Raw genomic sequence first — 18,122 nt, forward strand, 5'->3', positions numbered from 1 at the left:
GATTCCTCAGCACCACATAAGAAAAAACCCGGAAATGGTGCTGTGGCCAAGTGGTAGAGCGCTAGCCTTGAGCTGAAGAGCTGAGGGACAGCGCCCAGGCCCAGAGTTCAGGCCCCACGACCGGACCCAAAAAAAAACAAAAAGATAAACACCAGTGCAGCGAAGACCCTGTGAAGCGCCTTCTCTCCCAGAGGAGAGAACCGAACTCAAGGCAACATCATGGTTGGCCTCCAACGATGGGAGCACCACGGATGCCTGACACAAGACAGACAATGTACCAGGCACCTGACACACCTAACCGCTACTGCTTCCCCACACACCTTAACAAAGGCAAGGCTGACTGTAGAATAGGGACAACAAAGGTCAAGACCAGATCTTAATCTGCAGAGTAAGTCAAAGCTCAGGAATTACTCCTAGCCCTGTGTGCCTTCTATCTCTCTACCACCGCCTCTCATTCGCAGTGTGCTCAGACCTCTCCCTTCCTTTTACAACTACCTGGTATTTCATTCAACATTCACTTAACAAGCAAATACTGGACTTCCACTCACAGGTGGACAGATTCCTACCTTACAGCATGCAGATGGCTCCTCATCTCAGGAATACTAACCTTATCCTCTACTTCCCTCCTCTCACTATGTCTACTGGGGTTAATGCTGTTCAAGAAGAAATTTGGGAAAAGGCAATGTTACATTAATTTAGTTCCCCATGGACTGACCACTTTCAAGGAAAAGCATTGCCAAATGACTGAAAGTAAAAAGTAAATAAGATGTGGCCCTCACCACCAAGGGGACAAACAGGAAATTACTCTTAGGACACAATGAATTGCTGAGTATGAAGTGAGGTAATGAGACTGTGAGGTAATGAGACTGTGCAAAGGAAGAACCTATTCATTTCTTCCCAAGAGGGGAAACAGAACACTTAAGGGCAGAGCCTAGTACAACAGCATTTCCACAAAAACATCTGATAAGTTTAAACAACAAAAAATGCCTGGTATACATGAGACAATCTCAGTATGGATGGAGAAAGTATGAATTCAGCTAAACTCAATTCTGAGCTCATTCTAAGCAATTAGTGGAATACAAGACAAGAAGAGCAACTTGAAGATGACTCCAAAAGTGTTAAGATTGCAAGAGTAGGAAAGACAAGGAATTCTGGTAAGGATCTCCAACATTTGAGGATCTGGTGTCTGTTAGATGCCAGGAGACATCCAGCAGACATTCAGCCTTCACTGAGAAGCTGACGCTCAGAGGTCAGAAACGGAAGTCCAAATATATAAAATCATGAGCAAATCTTTGTTTACAAATATATATATATATATATATATATATATATATATATATATATATTTCAGAGTGGCTCACTCCTGTCATCCTAGCTACTCAAGAGACTGAGATCTAAGGATTATGGTTCAAAGCCAGTGGAAGTAGAGGCGTAGGTCAAGTGGTAGAGAGTCAGCCTTGAGTAAAAAATCTCAGAGACAGTTATCCAGGCTCTGAGTTCAAGCTCAAGAACTAGCACCAAAAAAAAACGTATATCTTGAATGGACTAAGAGCTTCACTCTTAAATCAATACCATAAATCTTCAATGAAATACTTTTTAATTTATGTCTTCAAATATCCCTTTTATAATGTCTAGTTTTGTTTTGGCTTGGTACTCTACCAGTTGAGCCACACCTCCAGCCCTGTAATTTCTGATCTTAGTAACATTTTTTGTAACAAATCATTGTCTCAGATATATAACTAATTTCATAATTTTCCTGAAACCAGCTGTTCAGTTTTCTTCCCCAAGGTGCTGTGAGTGAAATAAACAAGTTCCTGCGTCACATTCCTGAAGAAATGCTGCTTCGCATTTAAAGTGGTCTTAGGACACGATGCTCACAGCTGCAGTGCTGCAAGCCTTTGCCCCACGGGAGTTTCTAATATCTCCAGAGGCAGGTGTGCCATGCTCAGGATGCTGGTCCTACAGGCCTGTGGACACTTCCCTCTGCTCTGCAGCCAGCCAGAGGATGTGTGTGGAGCTGGGAGGCTGGACCTCGGGCAGTATGCGGGGACTGCATCCCTTTCCTTTGCTGTCCATCCCATCCCCCCAAATGCAGTAACATGAGAGAGTGTCACCCGTCTCATCAAGATCAAGGCCTCACTGCAGCACAGCTCCACCAGCCAAGTCCCCATCTACAGTGACACTGATGAATGGCAAACTTTTAATGCATTTTCTTTGGGCCGAGTAGCAGAGTAATGACCTGGCGGCAAAATGAAGGAATAGCTGAATAAATTACGTCTGACATTTTCTATCTCATCCAATTCTTGTCTTTCAAACAAATAACAAGCACATCTAAGTTGATAGATAACCTCCTCCATACAGGGACAACGAGAAGTGTGGTGTCTGAGGCCAGCTGACACAGCCTTTGGTGGGCTCAGCTCCTGTCACTGTCAGCAAGAGGACCCACGTCCAGCAAGTGGGCCTGGCCCGCTGGAGACCATCGGGGGCAGTGGAGAAGGGTGACAGCCCAGGGCCCCTGGGCTGCACGCAATCCCAGCTCCTCCAGGAACTGCACAAGGATGCCTAACTAATCAACGTCTGCCTCCGCTTCCTCCCCATAAAATAAGCCTCCGCAACTTTGCGAGGTAAGGTTGATGCTTGTGAGGACCACATAGCAGCACCCCACAAGAAAAGTGCGTAACAACAACTGTCGCTAGACTCAAAGGCTAAGGCAGGCCATTTTCTCTCTGTGTATCCAAGGTGCCACATCTGTGGAAAAACAGAGAAGTACTTACAAGATAAATACTAGCTAGGCAGATGAGAAGATGAATTAATAACCTTAGTATGTCAAGACTGTGACCTACTAGCATGAGGCTGAGCCAAGCAGGACTAGAAAACAGGTTGGGCTCAGCCTGAGAGCCAGGCCGGCAGATGGGAATGGCCATGGCCTCCAGCTCCATCACATCGGGGCCGTGCAGGCCAGGGTGTGCAAGACCCACCTGCCCTGAGCCTCTGTCGGCAAAACGGCTGAGCGGGGGCCAATCGAGGCTGCACCTGTGGATGCTTGGTAAGCATCCAAGTGTGGCAGGGGGTTCCACGTGCTGCAGCAAACTTCCAATCAAAACCACAAAATCAGAACAGAACCGGAGATCAGCACTATGAAGGCAGCTAATAACAGAGCTCCCGGAGCATGGAGCAGAGCTCCGCTGCTGGAATCAGTTGGTCACATCAGAGATGACAAGGCTGTCCCTGAGCAAGTGACAAGCTGTTCACACCACACTGCTCCCTCTCCTGCCCCCTCAGTGTCCCCACCACAGCCTCCTCACTGTCTCTAGGAGCCTGACACTGGCTACAGGAGTGCCCCCTGCTCTAACTTGGGGTGTCATGCCAGTGACACCAATAGTGGCACCTTCTTGTTCTTGGCTTCCCAAAATGCATCTCTTCTAAATCCTGCTGTCCTCACAAAAGGACACTGAGGGATCTTGCTTGCCTTTCTATTATTTCAGAAGGCGGGGGGGGGGGGCAGTAAAGACCCAGAGCAGGCTGGCACAATCCTGGGAGAGTGGAGACATCAAAGGGTCTCCACTCAGGGGCCCATTGAGACCAGAAGTGTTAAGGAAACTAAAGCAGTAAGTGACAGCCTGTGGTTTCAATCCCAAATCCATACTGGAAAATAAAGTAGATGGTAATAAATGCCCATGTGGATTGCACCTAAGAAATCCAAACTACCTAAAGCCCCTGGGCGCCTTGTCTTGGGAGGGTGGGGGGTGAGCACAGAAGGCAGTGATCTTGGCTTCTCCATATTGCTCTTGTTCCCCATCCCAAAGACATCCAGGCAATCTCTCTAACTCACTCCCAGAGCCCTAGACCTTGTCCCTCCTTCCCTCCTTCCCTCCTTCCTTCCTTCCTTTCTTCCTTCCTTCCTTCCTTCCTTCCTTCCTTCCTTCCTTTCCCAGAGAGAGATGTGGGCAGCACCTTCCATACTGGGCAGCCTCCTTTGTGCCCAGCTCCAGACTGATTCTTGCTCACGGCTCCATCACCCTGCCCAGCCCTTTCAAGCATCAGGATCTCCTTCCCAGTGCCAGAGTCTACAGAGCTGCAAGTATCATGTGTTCTGTGGTAGCTGGACTGTATCTAGGAACATCAACAGCAAATACCTGGCCTAGGCCTCGGCCACTTCAAGTTCCCAAGCCTTACTGTACAGCCTGGGCTCTAGAGGCAAGTCCAAGGTCACATCCAGTCCTGCTTAAGGCCAGCTGAGCCCAACTTGCGAGAAATAAAAGGAAAACAAAAGAGCTGCCTTTCTTGCTCAGCGTTTTCCCTAACCACCCCATCCCTAACCAGGACCCTCCCAGATCCCATGCACCTGCCTGAGCCCCAACATCTCCCAGAACTGGCTCACAACTCAATCCACATAGTTCTGTGAAGAACCAAGACTTTAGCAGGGATTGGAGAGTTTGCTTACTCTTCTCCTCAAGGTGGCTCAAAAGCATCCCATGATATCAGGTCAGTACCTTGCAACGGCCGAGGGGTATTATCATTATTACTCCTGCCTAGCCCATCTATTCCTGTAAGTGTGGGTGTCCCACAGAGATACAAAACACAAAGTTGTCCTGGGTGTTACACAATAAGTAAAATATCAACTATGTTAGGGAGAGGGGAAAATAAATGCCTGTTCTTGGTGGGTTTTTTTTTTCTATCTACTGCTGCCTGAAAAAAATGGGACTTGTGATTCACATCTGCCATTAAAATCGTCCCGTGTCCTCTTAGGTGAGCTGGTGATGACTCCTGGGCCCTCTGCACAGAGCTTGCACAGAGCTGGGGCAGGGAGGCTGCAGCAGCCTCAGCCTCGTACAGGGCTTGGCAGTGTATGCTTACAGACACCTGGGGGCACAGCTGCCCTCCCCCAGCCCCTGCCCATTTAAGGACACCACTGCCCTCTCTCAGTCCCTCCCATTCACAGGAGACCATTGCCCTCCTCAGCCTGAACCCATCCACAGGAGGCAGCTGGATCACACAACTTTGAACCTAGGACAGAGATGGCCAGGACTGAGATGCGCAGGCCAGTCCTTGGGAGGAACTCTGTACCTAGACTCTCCTTCTGCAGGATCCAGGAAGGCTGCAGCTGCTCCTGTGGCTTCACACTTCTCCACTAAATGCTGTGACATGAAATAGTTTAGACCCAAATCCCATCCTTCAGCTTTGCTTCCTGTCCTGCCTAACTCCTGTAACTTACCAGGAGAATAATCATGGGATCAGCCATAAAAGACAGGTCCATTCCTCAAAATCCATCCCAGGATAAAAACTCAGGATAGTACTCAAGAAAAAAAGTGAGAGGGAGGCCACCTACAAATACTCTACAAATACCCTCCACAGAACACACTCACGGTACAGAACACACGCATTACCGAACACAAGCATTAGAAGGGGGATGAGCTTTCTGATGGGTTAGTGGGGACAGGGAGGGAGAGGTTCTGAAATGGAAAAGCACTTGGCGCAGTCAGGAAACACACCCATGCAGCCAGTGTGCTCACAGCACCAGCAAGTTCACACATGTTGAGCTGACTCTCCTTTCAGTGAGATGCCGTTTCAGGTCCAGCTATGGTTTAAATGTCAGATCATACTGAGGAAAGCCATCCTGCAATGGCACCGCGCACTTCTGGCAGCTGTGGCCTCCTGCAGGGAGGTCCCGCCCCTCAGGCCCGCTACACTCTATAGATAAGATACACTCACACACACATCCCCAGTCTCCACACTGGGCAGGTCCCAGGGCACAGGCTCCATTCACCTCCTGCTGTTGTCATCCCCACTGGGGCAGGGCTGAGAGCCCGGTTTGACCACTGAATAGGCACTTCACAGGCACAGTGGCCAGGACACAAGCCCCAAAGCCCATCAACCTTGGAATAAAAATCCATTCCGGCAAGGAACAGGGGCACAACTAGAGGGCCTTAAAAGAGTTCCACTGAAAGTGTTCCAGCTGGTAAACAAACACAGTGAAAAAACACCCAACTCTTCACATTATCAAGAAAATATAAATTAAAACCATCAGGCGACATTCTATACACTGAACCAGAGGCACTGCTGCCAGAAGTATAATTAGAACAATCCTTTCAGAAGGCAATTTGGCGATATGTCTCAACAGCAATACTAATGCTTAGAACGGCTGACCAAGTAATAAGCCCTCCCCTGTCAAATTTCTCTCCTGCAACAAAGACTAAGACTCAAAGATATCTCTGTCTCCAGGTAGACCGCTGTGATCAGTACACATATCCATAACTATATAAGAACTGAAAGAGGATAGTTTAAACAAGATTCAAAGGTGTGTGCACAAAGTGACAAGAGGACACAGAACCAGGCACTGAGGCCAGTGTCTGCCTCACAGAAGCCAGAAGAACAGCAGGACTGAGAAGTGCATGCATGGGCGCAAGGACAGGAGGGAAGGGCTGTGCAGAGATGTACGCAGCCATGAGACACAGTTGACAGAGAGGTGCTGTCCTCTGCATGTGTGACAAGACAGGCATCTGGTGAGGGGTGGGGTGCTGAGGAGGGAAGGGTGGGATGAGTGGGCACAAGGGGTCATGTTCAGCAGAGACGCTGCTCTGGGGTCCTGCTCGAGGTGAGATGTGATGATCCAGGCACACTGGCCCACCCATGGCAGGGGGGGGGGAGCAGCACAGGGGGACTGAGGCAAGCGGCAGGAAGGAGCAAGGCTGAATGGCAAGCAGCAGTGGGGGTTCCTATCCCACTGCCTGCAAATCCAGCCTCTCCCTGGCAGCCATCCCTCAGCAATGCTGGCGAGCTTCCTGCAATCTCCTGCAGCATCCCTGCAGAAGCAGAGCTGCACCACCAACATGAAGGTGCGATGACTGACAAGATCATGAAGACAGTAACTGGCCATGGCCACTCGCCAGGAGCCACTGCTGTTGGAGTCACGTGGTGAGTACAGGCCACCAAGACCATGTCAGCCCGGATGGGCCATTCTACCCCATGCGCAGGTCCACATCACTGCTGTCAGCCAGCTGTGAGTCGCCTCACCTCAGTAACCAAGGCTCCGTGCCTAGTGGCCTTCACTCAGCCTCCCTTCCCCAGACTGCTCACCAAGGTGAGCCTGTCCCTGAGGCAGAGGCCCCGCGGGGAAAGAGCTTCAGCCAGAGCCTTGGATGAGACCCAACTGGCCTGCGGGATTCTGTGCTGGGCGTGACTTCCTCTGAAGTGCAAATGGCTTCCTTTCAGAATCGGTGCAGGGATGAGCACTGGGCCTGTGTTCACAGGCATGGCTGAGGCCTCCGCATCCTATCAGCCTGCAGCTCTACAGGGAGTGGCTGCAGACAGGTCTCATCAGCACACTGCAGGAGGATGACATTTGCCTTTCTCTTAATGGCCATTGCAATGCTACAGTGACACAGTCCCAGAGCCACAGGCAAGCAAAACCTAAGGCAAGTTGTGTCCCCCACCCCATTAGGGTGCACTTACTCTCTCCAGCTGTACATTAACCATGCCCCAGGGTGTCCAAGGAGGAAGACAGCAGGCAGGGGGGAAGAACAGTGAGGGAGCTGGCCAGAGCTATGAGCATCAAGGTGGAGGGAAGGCCAGTCTCCTAAAGGAGAGGCCACTGGGAGAAAGCCCTGCTGTATGAGGACTGTTGCACTGGCTCACTCACATGGGTTCTGGGTGGGAAGCACCTGGCCTGGCACCAAGGGACCCAGAGGCGCTGTGGGGAGTAGAAGATCAAGTAAGATGCAATAAGGGTCGAAAAGAGGAATGGGGGAAGGAGGCAAAGAGGAGCCAGAATGCATTCCAGAGAAGTAAGGGGAAGTCTTAAGCAAAGACATAATATGATCAGATTTGCAACTAAAGGAAATCTTAGGGCAGTACACAGAACAAAACCAAAGGGTGGCCAGAATGGGGTCAAGGTAGGAACTCTCAGCTGAAGAAGCATGCCAGAGACAGAGCAGCAAGAAGGCCCCAGAGATAAGAAGGCCCCCAGGGCAGACACAGCCTCAGGCATGTGTGCAAGATCACTGCAAGGGCCGGGGCTTGCATGACTGAGTGAGGAGCAACACTACCAATGAGAATGGGGAGATAGGGGCATCCACAGGGAAGCCAGAAGCTGCAGGCTGCATCCTCTACTGATTGCATCCGTAAATGGCCCTTTGTGCCCAGGGTCATCCACAGAGTGCCTCTTGATATCTATTGTGCAAACCTCTGAGTATACTTACATGGGAGAATTATTTGGTATGGGAATTATTTCTTGGTAAAATCATCTGTTAGCTTTTAGAAGCCTATGGCAATGAGAGACAAAAGCGTGGCAGGCATGTGGCAGGGTAGACACCCACTGCATGCCAGTTCCCAAGCCACTGCCCAATACCCAGCGTGGGTGCAGGGAAGGAGCCTGGAGACGCGGTGCCCATATTTCAGATGCTATCTGCCTTGGGAACACAATTACCTCTATTCACAAACCTGTTAGAATCCCAGCAACAGTGAGGGACTGAGGCTAACGAGCCAGATCCTGACCTCCTCTACCCTGTCCACTGCCCTGGAGAGGAGGCTGGTGGGCACCATGTTCTGTGAGTGGAGTCCACATGGCACCTGGGTTACCAGAACTAGGCTCCCGTGTGACCACAGCTGAGTGGCAGACTCCCTGCACAATCTACTGTACATGATGGTGGCAAGGCAAGCCCCCCACCTCCACCCCTCAGGGCTGGGCTTCAGCACATTCAGAAGCCCAGTTGTCCTGACCATTGTTCTGCTCTGCTTTGTTCCGTTCTGCTCTGTTCCATCTTGTTCTAGTCCATTCTGTTCTGTTCTGGTTTCCCCTAGCTTACACACACACACAAGAGAACACATGCAATAAGTGTCTTTATAAGACTGGCTTAGAGAAGTGGTTCTGTGGCTCACAATAGTAGAGTGCTAGCCTTGGGCAGAAAAGCTCAGGGACAGCATCCAGACCTGGAATTCAAGGCCCACAACTGACAGAGAGAGAGAGAGAAAGAGAGAGAGACTAGTTTATGCCATTTAACATGATGTTCTCAGTTTCATCCATTTTCTACCAAATGATATCGTTTCATTCCGTCTGCATGACAAGCCCTGAGGCCTGGGATGCCAATGGCTCTGTGAATCCATGCTATAACGCCACGGAGGCCTTGCACCTGCGCGTCCAGACAGGAAACCTCCAGAACAACTTGCAAAAACACATGTGCTCATTACCTTGCCCATGTAATTGTAACCCCTCTGTATGGTACTTTCACAATAAAACCCAGCAAAGGCCCCGGGAGTGCAGACCTTGCTGCGCGTGAGCCGCCGTCCTGCACAGGTGGGTGGCTGGGGGAGGGGCGGGGAGAAGCGGGAGACACCCAGGTGGCACTGTCTTCAACCGCAAGTGCACTTGGCTATCTCTGCAGTCTCTCCCTCCTGCCGCACTTCCAGGCCACGTTTACAAATGCTCGTGGCCAGGCAGCTCTTTGGGGGAAAGGTCATCCACTAAATCAATGTAACTACCACTTCAAGATAGCAAACCAACACAGAGAACTTTCCACATCTTACTTGACCACATGAGAAAACAGAGCCTCGTGAAGGACTTACTGATGGATTTGCTGAGACAGTAATTAGTGGGGAGATGAGTGGAAAGATCTTCACAGCCCCCCGACTTCTGTCTCCTCAGAAGACTCCAACTAGCCAGACACAGCACACGCCTGTGTTTCAGAACATAGCAGCTGGTCCAACAGTTCATGAAAGGCCCAAGTTCTACTGAGCATGACCTCTAGCAACTGTTAGGGTCCCATAAGCACTTTATGGGCAAACAAATGTTCCCACTACCTACACACACCCAGGCAGGACCTCTTACACTTCAAACTCCCCTAGCGATCATGCTGCGGCTTCATCAAAGACAAAAGGCTACTTGTGCCTGGCAAGAACACAGAAACAGGGGAGATACTGTCCACCAGGACCTAGCCACACACAACAAAACCCAGAAAGGAGGACACTGCTATCCTAGCTGCCCCCGTCCTGTAATTGCCTGACCAGGTCCCCTCGGGGCTGTCAGTCATCCACACGAACACAATCTCTTCTAGCCTCACTCTTGGAATGCCGTGGAATGGAAAGCCTACCGTGGCTAATTCCAACTCACACGTGAAGTCTATTTTCTCTTCCAGAACTTGTAGTAGAACTCAAGAGACAATGAAAAAAAAAAAAAAAAAAAAAGAAAAGAACGACTTTCAGGATTGCAGACTAGAGAGATGCCCTGAAGAGCAATCAGCACAAAGCAGCTGAGCCGAGGCCGTGCTCATGCCTCCACAGGAGCCTCTCACCTTAGCAGGTAATTAAATGCAGTGCAAGCAAAGGCAAAGGTGTCCAAACCAGAGGCTGAGGAAGAGGCCACGGGCTGAGAGGAAGGTGTAACGCATGGTGAGAGCCAGGAGAGGCCTAGAAGAACAGGGCAGTGCCCTGAGAGCTCAAGAAGTAAAAAGAGGAAGGACGGGCAAGGGCAGGTGGAGCCTGGTACCTGGTACCCAGACCAGGGCTTCCATGAGCCAGCAAAGTCTCTCAGTCAAAAGAACCCCAGTCGGAACACACTCACCCTGATCTGACAGGAAGTCCAGCATGGTCTGCAGAAGAAAGGACAGGTGTCGCACAGCCAGGGCAGGGTCCCCCATCCTCCGGGAGGCGTAGACCAGCTCGTGAAGCAATCGCATCTGGACGGCGGCCCAGCCTCTGTGTGTTCCTACAGCGAAAGTCAAAAAGTGTCACAGAGGAAACATGCTCAGTGTCACATGTAAGATCTGTCTGGCAACTCAAACACAACAGCTTCAACCGTCACACTCAAAGACCACAAAAAGGGGCTGGGAAGGTGGCTCAGTGGTAGAGCACTTTCCTTGCATGCCTGAGGCCCTGGGTTCGATTCCTCAACACCACATAAGCAGGAAAAAAAAAAAGACCACGAAAAATATTGCCCTGTGTGTAGAGAGAGGGGGGCAATGGGGAACAGAGGAGACACTCCTGACTGGCATGCTTTTGTATATTAAAAACATACATTCTCTCTTCTGCAGAGATATAATTTCAAAATACTTCATGAAAATAACCCTCATAAGCTTGCAGTAAAGGACTATGCTCAAGACAATGCTACGGTCAGTAGGCCTTCAGTACCAACGGCCAAAGACATTAAATTTAAAAGTACAGGTTTGCATAGAAATTGAGGGACAAAAGGTGAACAAATGCAGCAGTGGTACTCAATAGACACTGTATTGAAAATGAATGATACAACTTGTGGGTGGAGGGAAAAGCTGGGAAAGAATGAAGGGGTGACACTGTCCAAAAAGAAATATACCCCTAACAATGCTCAATAGGAAATGTACTCATTACCTTACTCATGTAACTGTAACCCCTCTGTACAGTATCTTTACAATAAAAATAATTTTAAAAATAGGAAATGTACTCATCACCTGACTTATGAAACTGTAACCCCTCTGTACATCATCTTTATAATAACAATAAAAATTAAAATTTGAAAGTACAGGGTTTAGGGCTGGGAAGGTGGCTCAGTGGTAGACGGCTTGCCTTGCATGCATGGGGCCCTGGGCTCAGCACCACATAAGCAGAAAAACCCGGAAGTGGCGCCATGGCTCAAGTGGGGCTAGCCTTGAGCTGAAAAGCTGAGGGACAGCGCCCAGGCCCAGAGTTCAGGCCCCATGACTGACAAAAAAAAAAAAAAGTACAGGGTTTAGTGGTGGTAGAGCAATACTGAGTTCAAATCCAGATCTTAGGCTAAAAAAAAAAAAAAAAAAAAAGTATTTCTCTGAAGCATGAGAAGAATGCAGAAACCTGGCTAAACTAGGTAAAGATGTTACCAAGGGATTTAAATAGCTGTCCTCCTCCCTCCCTCCCGCCACCCCCAACACGGCATGTGTAAACTAATAGCGGAAATCTCAGCGCACGGCCAACTGAAACACCACAGAAGTGTACAGTCTTTGATTCCACTTCCCTTTTGTCAACAAATACTGTGAACCCCTTTATGAAGAAGATGGAAGGCTCAAGATGTGTGGTGAGCGGCAGACCAGCAAACGCAATGCCCTCAGTGGGATCCACAGAACTGCCAAAAAATAAAAATAAAAAAAAAACAGGATGTGCCGTGGGGAAGGAACCCTGGTGTTAGAATGCAGAGAAACAGGGGACCAGGGATGTTTGGGGGGATAACCAGACACAAGTGCCAGTCTGATACCAAGACATTGCTGCCTCCACCAGGCCTCCTTCTGCTGCCCCAGGCAGGGCTCCTGTCCCTGGTGAAGGCTCCCCAGGGACGTCCGGTGACCTCAGCTGCAGGCTTCGCCATGCTGGGGCACAGTGAGGGCTCTCCAGTAGAGACTGCACCCTAAGCTCCGCTCTCAGCACGGCCAAGGAGAGGCAGGCAAGCTGAGTCCCCAACTCCTGCCCAAAGAGGTAGCTCATTCCCACCGTTCCCCTGATCTGAGACTTAGGTCACAAAAGCACACCAGGTGCATCAGGCCCATGCACGATGACCACTCACTGAAATGGTCAATTAGCAAGCATTTACCAGGAACCTATTACCACCAGGCACGACCAGAGCGGGGAGGGGATAAAGTGTCTGCCCCTGGGGGCTCCCTTTCTTCTTCTTTTTTTTTTTATTGTGAAAATGCTGTACAGAGGGGTTACAATTACATGGGCAAGGTAATGAGTGCATTTCTTATCAAGCATTGTTGCCTCCTCCTTTGTTTCCCCTTCCCATCCCTTCCCAGCTCCCCCTCCCGCACTCCCCCCTCCCCCGGGGCTCCCTTTCTTGCAGGGCGCCCAGCAATGCGTCCTTGGAAAGCAAGTGTGCTGAGGAGACACAGCAGCTCATGGCACAGCTGGTGGGGGGGGCGCCACGCTGGCTGGCAGCGAGGAGGTGGTCTCCAGGAGAAAGTGACCAAACAGAACTCTAGGACACAGCAAGCCATTTCAAGCATGGTGACCATTTATCATAAAGTCTCCAGAAATGCCAGCTGATAAATGCTAATGACATTATGACTCAATGAATTTAATGTGGTTAACACAAAACGGCCGGCCTCTGACTCTAGCTGTGAAATGATTGATGGTGCCACCTGTTTTCCTGTCTTTTCCAGAATGGATTCTACACTTATCAGATCTCACTAATGAAGTAAAATTACCTATTTGTGTGTCAAACTCCCCCACTCAGGTTATGAGTTCCCAAGTGTGAAGACTGTTATTTCTGATTTCAGTGCACAGCCAGCATGGAAGCAGGCAATCAACATTGCCAGATGAGAACAGGGAACACGGAAGGAGCCTGTCCCACCGCCAGCCAGCACGGATTGCTCCCTCCTGAACCGAACTGTGGCTGCCTATAATACCCACTGGCAGGGGGCTCTTCCTCCCATGACCACTGCTGACCTCTTCTCAGACCCTGTCCTGCATCGCCCTCTTCTCTCTTCAAGCCACAAACTTCAGCTGACAGAGGCGCAGTGAGGCGCCTAGAAGCTCGTGATTTTGTTTCCCCCCTCAACCCTGCACTGGCAGTCAGGAATACATCTTCTTCATTCATCCAGGGACCCTAATACCTAGCAGGAAGCCTGGTGCACAGTTGGTTCTTAACTAGCATACATGTCAAGATAAAAGCCTAGCTGTTCAAGACAGGCATACTCAAGTACATGAGGCTAAAATGAGCTACCTTCTAGAACCTGCTATAAAATATTCCAGCAAAGAATGAACAAAGGAAAAAGGGTAAAAATATTACCGATGTGGTAAAACATAGACACAATGTAATCTAGGTGATGGGCTGATTATACTCTTCTAATTGTTGTATATTTAGGGTATTTCTTAACAATTTATTCACTGAAATTCTTAGAGTTCCCAACACACACACACATACACACACGGCCCTACTTTCCATCTAGGGTGCTTCTCATCTTCCAGAAACCTCTTGGAATATAAAATTTTTGCTCTTCATGCAACAACAAAAAAGGAAGAGTGAGACACATTCCTGCAGTACTCCCATGTGGTCAAAAGAAGCGAGGGCTGGGTCAGGCCAGGCACTGGCCTATAACGCTAGCTAGCTACTCGGGAGGCTGAGATCTAGAGGATCACAGTTCAAAGCCAGCCTGGGTAGCAATATCTATGAGATTTCATCTCCACAATAACCAGCAAAAATCCAAGCTAGATATGACTCAAGTTGTAGAGCACCAGCCAAGCCTGTACCAGGCCCTGAGTTCAAAGCTCAATATCACCAAATAAAAAAGGAAAAGCTATGGTCAATGCTAAAAAAGAAAGAAGAGTAATCCGGGTACCGGTGGCTCACACCTATAATCCTAGCTACTCAGGAGGCTGAGATCTGAGGACCATAGTCCAAAGCCAGCCCGGGCAGGAAAATCTGTGAGACTCTTATCTACAATTAACCGCCAAAAAAAAAAACAGAAGTGGCATTGTGACTCAAGTGGTAGAGTGCTAGCCTTGAGTTAAACAGCTGAGAGACAGCACCTAGGCACAGAGTTCAAGCCCCATGAAAGCAAGAAAGCAAGAAAGGAGTGAGGGAGGGGGAGGAAAGGAAGGAAGGGAGGGAGGGAGGGAGGGAGGGAGGGAGGGAGGGAGGAAGGAAACTTAAAAGGATTAAGAAGCCACGTGTGCCATACCACTCCTAGGCATCTACCCTGAGCATCATGAGCAAGAATATGGTTAAGGACACCTGCACATCCACGTTCATTGCCGCACTATTCACAATAGCGAAGATGTGGAAAAAACCCAGATGCCCCAAAATAGACGTGTGGACCCAAAATATGTGGTAACTATATACAATGGAATTTTACACAGCCATTAGAAAGAATAAAATAATGTCATTTGCAAGGAAATGGATGGGACTAGAACAAATCATGTTATGGGAGGTAAGCCAAGCTCAGAGAGACAAATGGTGCATGTTCTCCCTAATATGTGGAAGTTAGATCTAAAACTGGGATAGGACAAAGTACATAGGATTCTAGACACTCACAGTGAGACCAAAAGGGGATATGCTTCAGAGAGACACATAAAGGCGTAATGCCTAAGCACTTCTTCATATTTATATAAAGTAACATACAGATTGAAACAAACTCCAAGATGTGGAAACAGAAGACTTTTTTCTTAATTTGGTTTTTCTTTTTCTGATGATTCTGTATTCTTTATAATATACATATTATATATATACATATATATATATATATATATATTTACGTGCACCTCTATGGGAGGGTGTGGGTGGCAAATCCAAGGAAAAGGGTGAAAAGTGCAGCAGTGGAGAGCACAGGACACTGATGAAAGTGAACTGTACAGCTTGTGAGCAGAGATGGGGGAGGGCATAGAAGAGAAAGAGGGGAACAGATGTCACTGTGCAAAGGGAAATGTACTTACTACCTGACACATGGAAATGTAGCCCCTGTATATCACCTCCAAAATAACAAAGTAAATTTTTTTTAAAAAGGAATCCATGTGTGATTAAACTAGTCAGACCTTCAAAACAGCACCACACTAAGAGAGCTGTTTTCACACACAGGAATCGAGCAAATTTAATTTTGCTCATTTTTTGAATATTTAATAAGCCAGTTCCTCCCACAGGTAATCATGGGTAAGACTGTATACACTTTCTCAGCAGTAAATAGTGTGTAAGTTGTAACTTTCCTGTGATTCAAAGTGTTCCTCCTATAAAATACTAAAGTTCGTGTGTGTGTGTGTGTGTGTGTGCGCGCGCACACGCGCCAGTCCTGAGGCTTGAACTCAGAGTCCAGGCAGTGTCCCTGAGCTTTTTAATGTTATGCCACTTGAGCCACAGCTCCACTTTGAGCTTTTTTGGTGCTTAATTAGAGATAAAAGTCTTGGAGACTTTCCTTTCCAGGCTGGCTTTGAACCATGCTCCTCAGAGCTCAGGCTCTTGAGTAATTAGGATTGCAGGCGTGAGCCATCAGTCCCAGCCTAAAGTTCTTCAGACAGACTTGCAGCATGTGACTCCATGGCAAAGTTCTCGTGCTGCTGGCCACGGACGTCTACTGCCCATGACAACAGCTGCCACGTACAGACCTGTCGGCTGCAGCAGTCTCCTCCGCTACCAGTTCCTGGGGGAAGACTGTGCAGCCGGCAAGCCAGAGACTCTTCCCACACAGCAGCAGGCTCAAGTGCTAGTGCACAGGGCACGCGGCTGACCCTGCGACCCCACGCTGACATGCTCACTTCAGGAACGAGACAGAACACAGCCCAGGACTGAGAACACTGACCTGATACCTTCTCTTCACAGGGACTGGATTTTGGTAGATTTCCATTTCGTTCTCTAAGAAGTGTTTAAAATGGTCCAGGGCATTAGGGGACATGGGCTTAAAGTGGTGTTTATTTTTAGATAGAAGTACAGTGGGCTGACATTTACCATTTTTACTCTATTTGATCTCACTCGCTGGCCTTCTTTCCCTGACCTCTCCATGAAACGCTGACAAATGTCCCTCCTGAGTCAGAAGCCCAAGTAAGGACTACCAAATCCCCCGCAAGCGTGTTTGTTTATATTTTCCAAAAGAAATCTATTTCAATCATCAGACCAACAAGTGAAGAGCAAGAAACACAGTACTGCAACTGCCCACAAGATTGGGTCCTCCGTTAAAGGTGGAGGACCCTCCATGGCCAGCTGGGAAAACTAGCTGAACTAATCTCTGTTCTCATACGCTCATGCGCTGCTGGAGAAGGTGAATGTTGACTAATCACCCCAAATGTTTTCTAATCTACTTACAATTTCAAGAAATGGAGTGAAAAATAACAGGATTCTGTCTTTCTAGGAAAGACAGAAATAAGAAAACTCCATTTAGGTAGAAGGGACCCTAAGGGTCTTAGAAGGAAGGGGTCCAGCTGTGACCTAAGGGATGGCTGGGAGTAAGATAGGGAGAACAAGAGAAGCAGATCCCTGCGAGGAGGAGGGGCCAGGCGGGACTCTGTGAGCCAAGTGTCTCACAGAGAGACTGGCTGCGTTAAAGAAAGGGAAGATCAAGATGGCGTCTGCACAAAACCCAGCGGCTTGCTTTTGCTCTGACACTAGCCTGGAGCGATAGAGGAGAAGTGTCTCGGAAGCATACCCAATGGGGACACAAAACCTCGAAAAAACATGCTTCTTCCTACCGTCTCTCCACAAGCAGCAGTGAGACTACTCTAAAAACTTTCTCTTCTGTCTTCACAGGTACTACTTCGCACTGTCCAAATTTCTTCATCATACAGGAAAATCCAGTTGGAATGCTAAACTCTCCCTTCTCAAATTTAGATTTCTTCCTGTCCACCAGTTAACCATTAGCCTTCTGACTGGACACGCCGTAAGTTCCTCTGCTCTGTCCAGATCTCAGTCCTGAAATTCCAGCCAACACTACAAAGAGGCCAGCCAGGGGCTGGGCCATTGACACAGCTGTCCTTGCAAAGGACAGCACTGAAGGCCTTCCATGCCTTCCAGGCCCCACTGGAGAAGTTAGTCAGAACACCTCCCTAATAGGTCAGCTGCAAAATGTGAAGACCGTCCTAAGTTCCTCACGGGTGTAAATTCAACCCCCTTGGAACGCCTCCCCTCCAGACATACATCCCTACTGCACAGACACAGAACCAGACATCAGAGGGCTTGGCTGTGGTCATATAACAAGGTCTGTAGCCTCTGTACCCTAGACGTCAGCAAACTGGGAGTAAGGTACTCAGTGAAATTGCTTGCCAAGAGGCCACAGCTTGCCCTGGTGTGGATCAGACTCCCCCTCTGGGCCTGTCTATAGAGCCCCAGATGTGAGGTTTTGCCCTTACCAGGTGTCAGAGGAGAGAATCACGCGGCCCTAAGCTGGGCTGATGCCAAACAAGTGTGCCCGGTGGCCTGTACTGACAGTAGCTGAAGGCAACCACTCACGCGGGACAGCGGCTGCTCTAGACGCACAGTAGGGCTAACAATGATCATAGTGCACTGCACTCACAAATTGACATGTTGACTGAAACTCCTTGGTCTGACTATCTAACGATAATTAAAACTGTTTTTCAAAAATAAAGAAAAATGTAAATTCCTCTAAAAGGTTTCAGAGGGCTGGGAAGGTGGCTCAGTGGTAGAGCGCTTGCCTTGCATGCATGAGGCCCTGGGTTCGATTCCTCAGCACCACATAAGCAAAAAGAAA

The 18,122-nt window shown here is 48.9% G+C and overlaps 1 protein-coding gene across 2 annotated transcripts in view; it reads right to left on the reverse strand.

Annotated features, from left to right (window-relative positions):
• Trappc9 (trafficking protein particle complex 9) overlaps nucleotides 1-18,122 on the reverse strand; it is a 439,527-nt gene that overhangs the window by 359,690 nt on the left and 61,715 nt on the right. For both annotated transcript variants that reach the window (XM_013025191.1, XM_013025190.1), the window contains one exon: nucleotides 10,556-10,699. In XM_013025191.1, the coding sequence (XP_012880645.1) occupies nucleotides 10,556-10,699 (144 nt within the window). The remainder of the gene's footprint in view (nucleotides 1-10,555; nucleotides 10,700-18,122) is intronic.

This window comes from Dipodomys ordii, unplaced genomic scaffold (genome assembly GCF_000151885.1).
Source record: "Dipodomys ordii isolate 6190 unplaced genomic scaffold, Dord_2.0 Scaffold82, whole genome shotgun sequence".
In the NCBI taxonomy this organism is placed as follows: Eukaryota; Metazoa; Chordata; class Mammalia; order Rodentia; family Heteromyidae; genus Dipodomys; species Dipodomys ordii.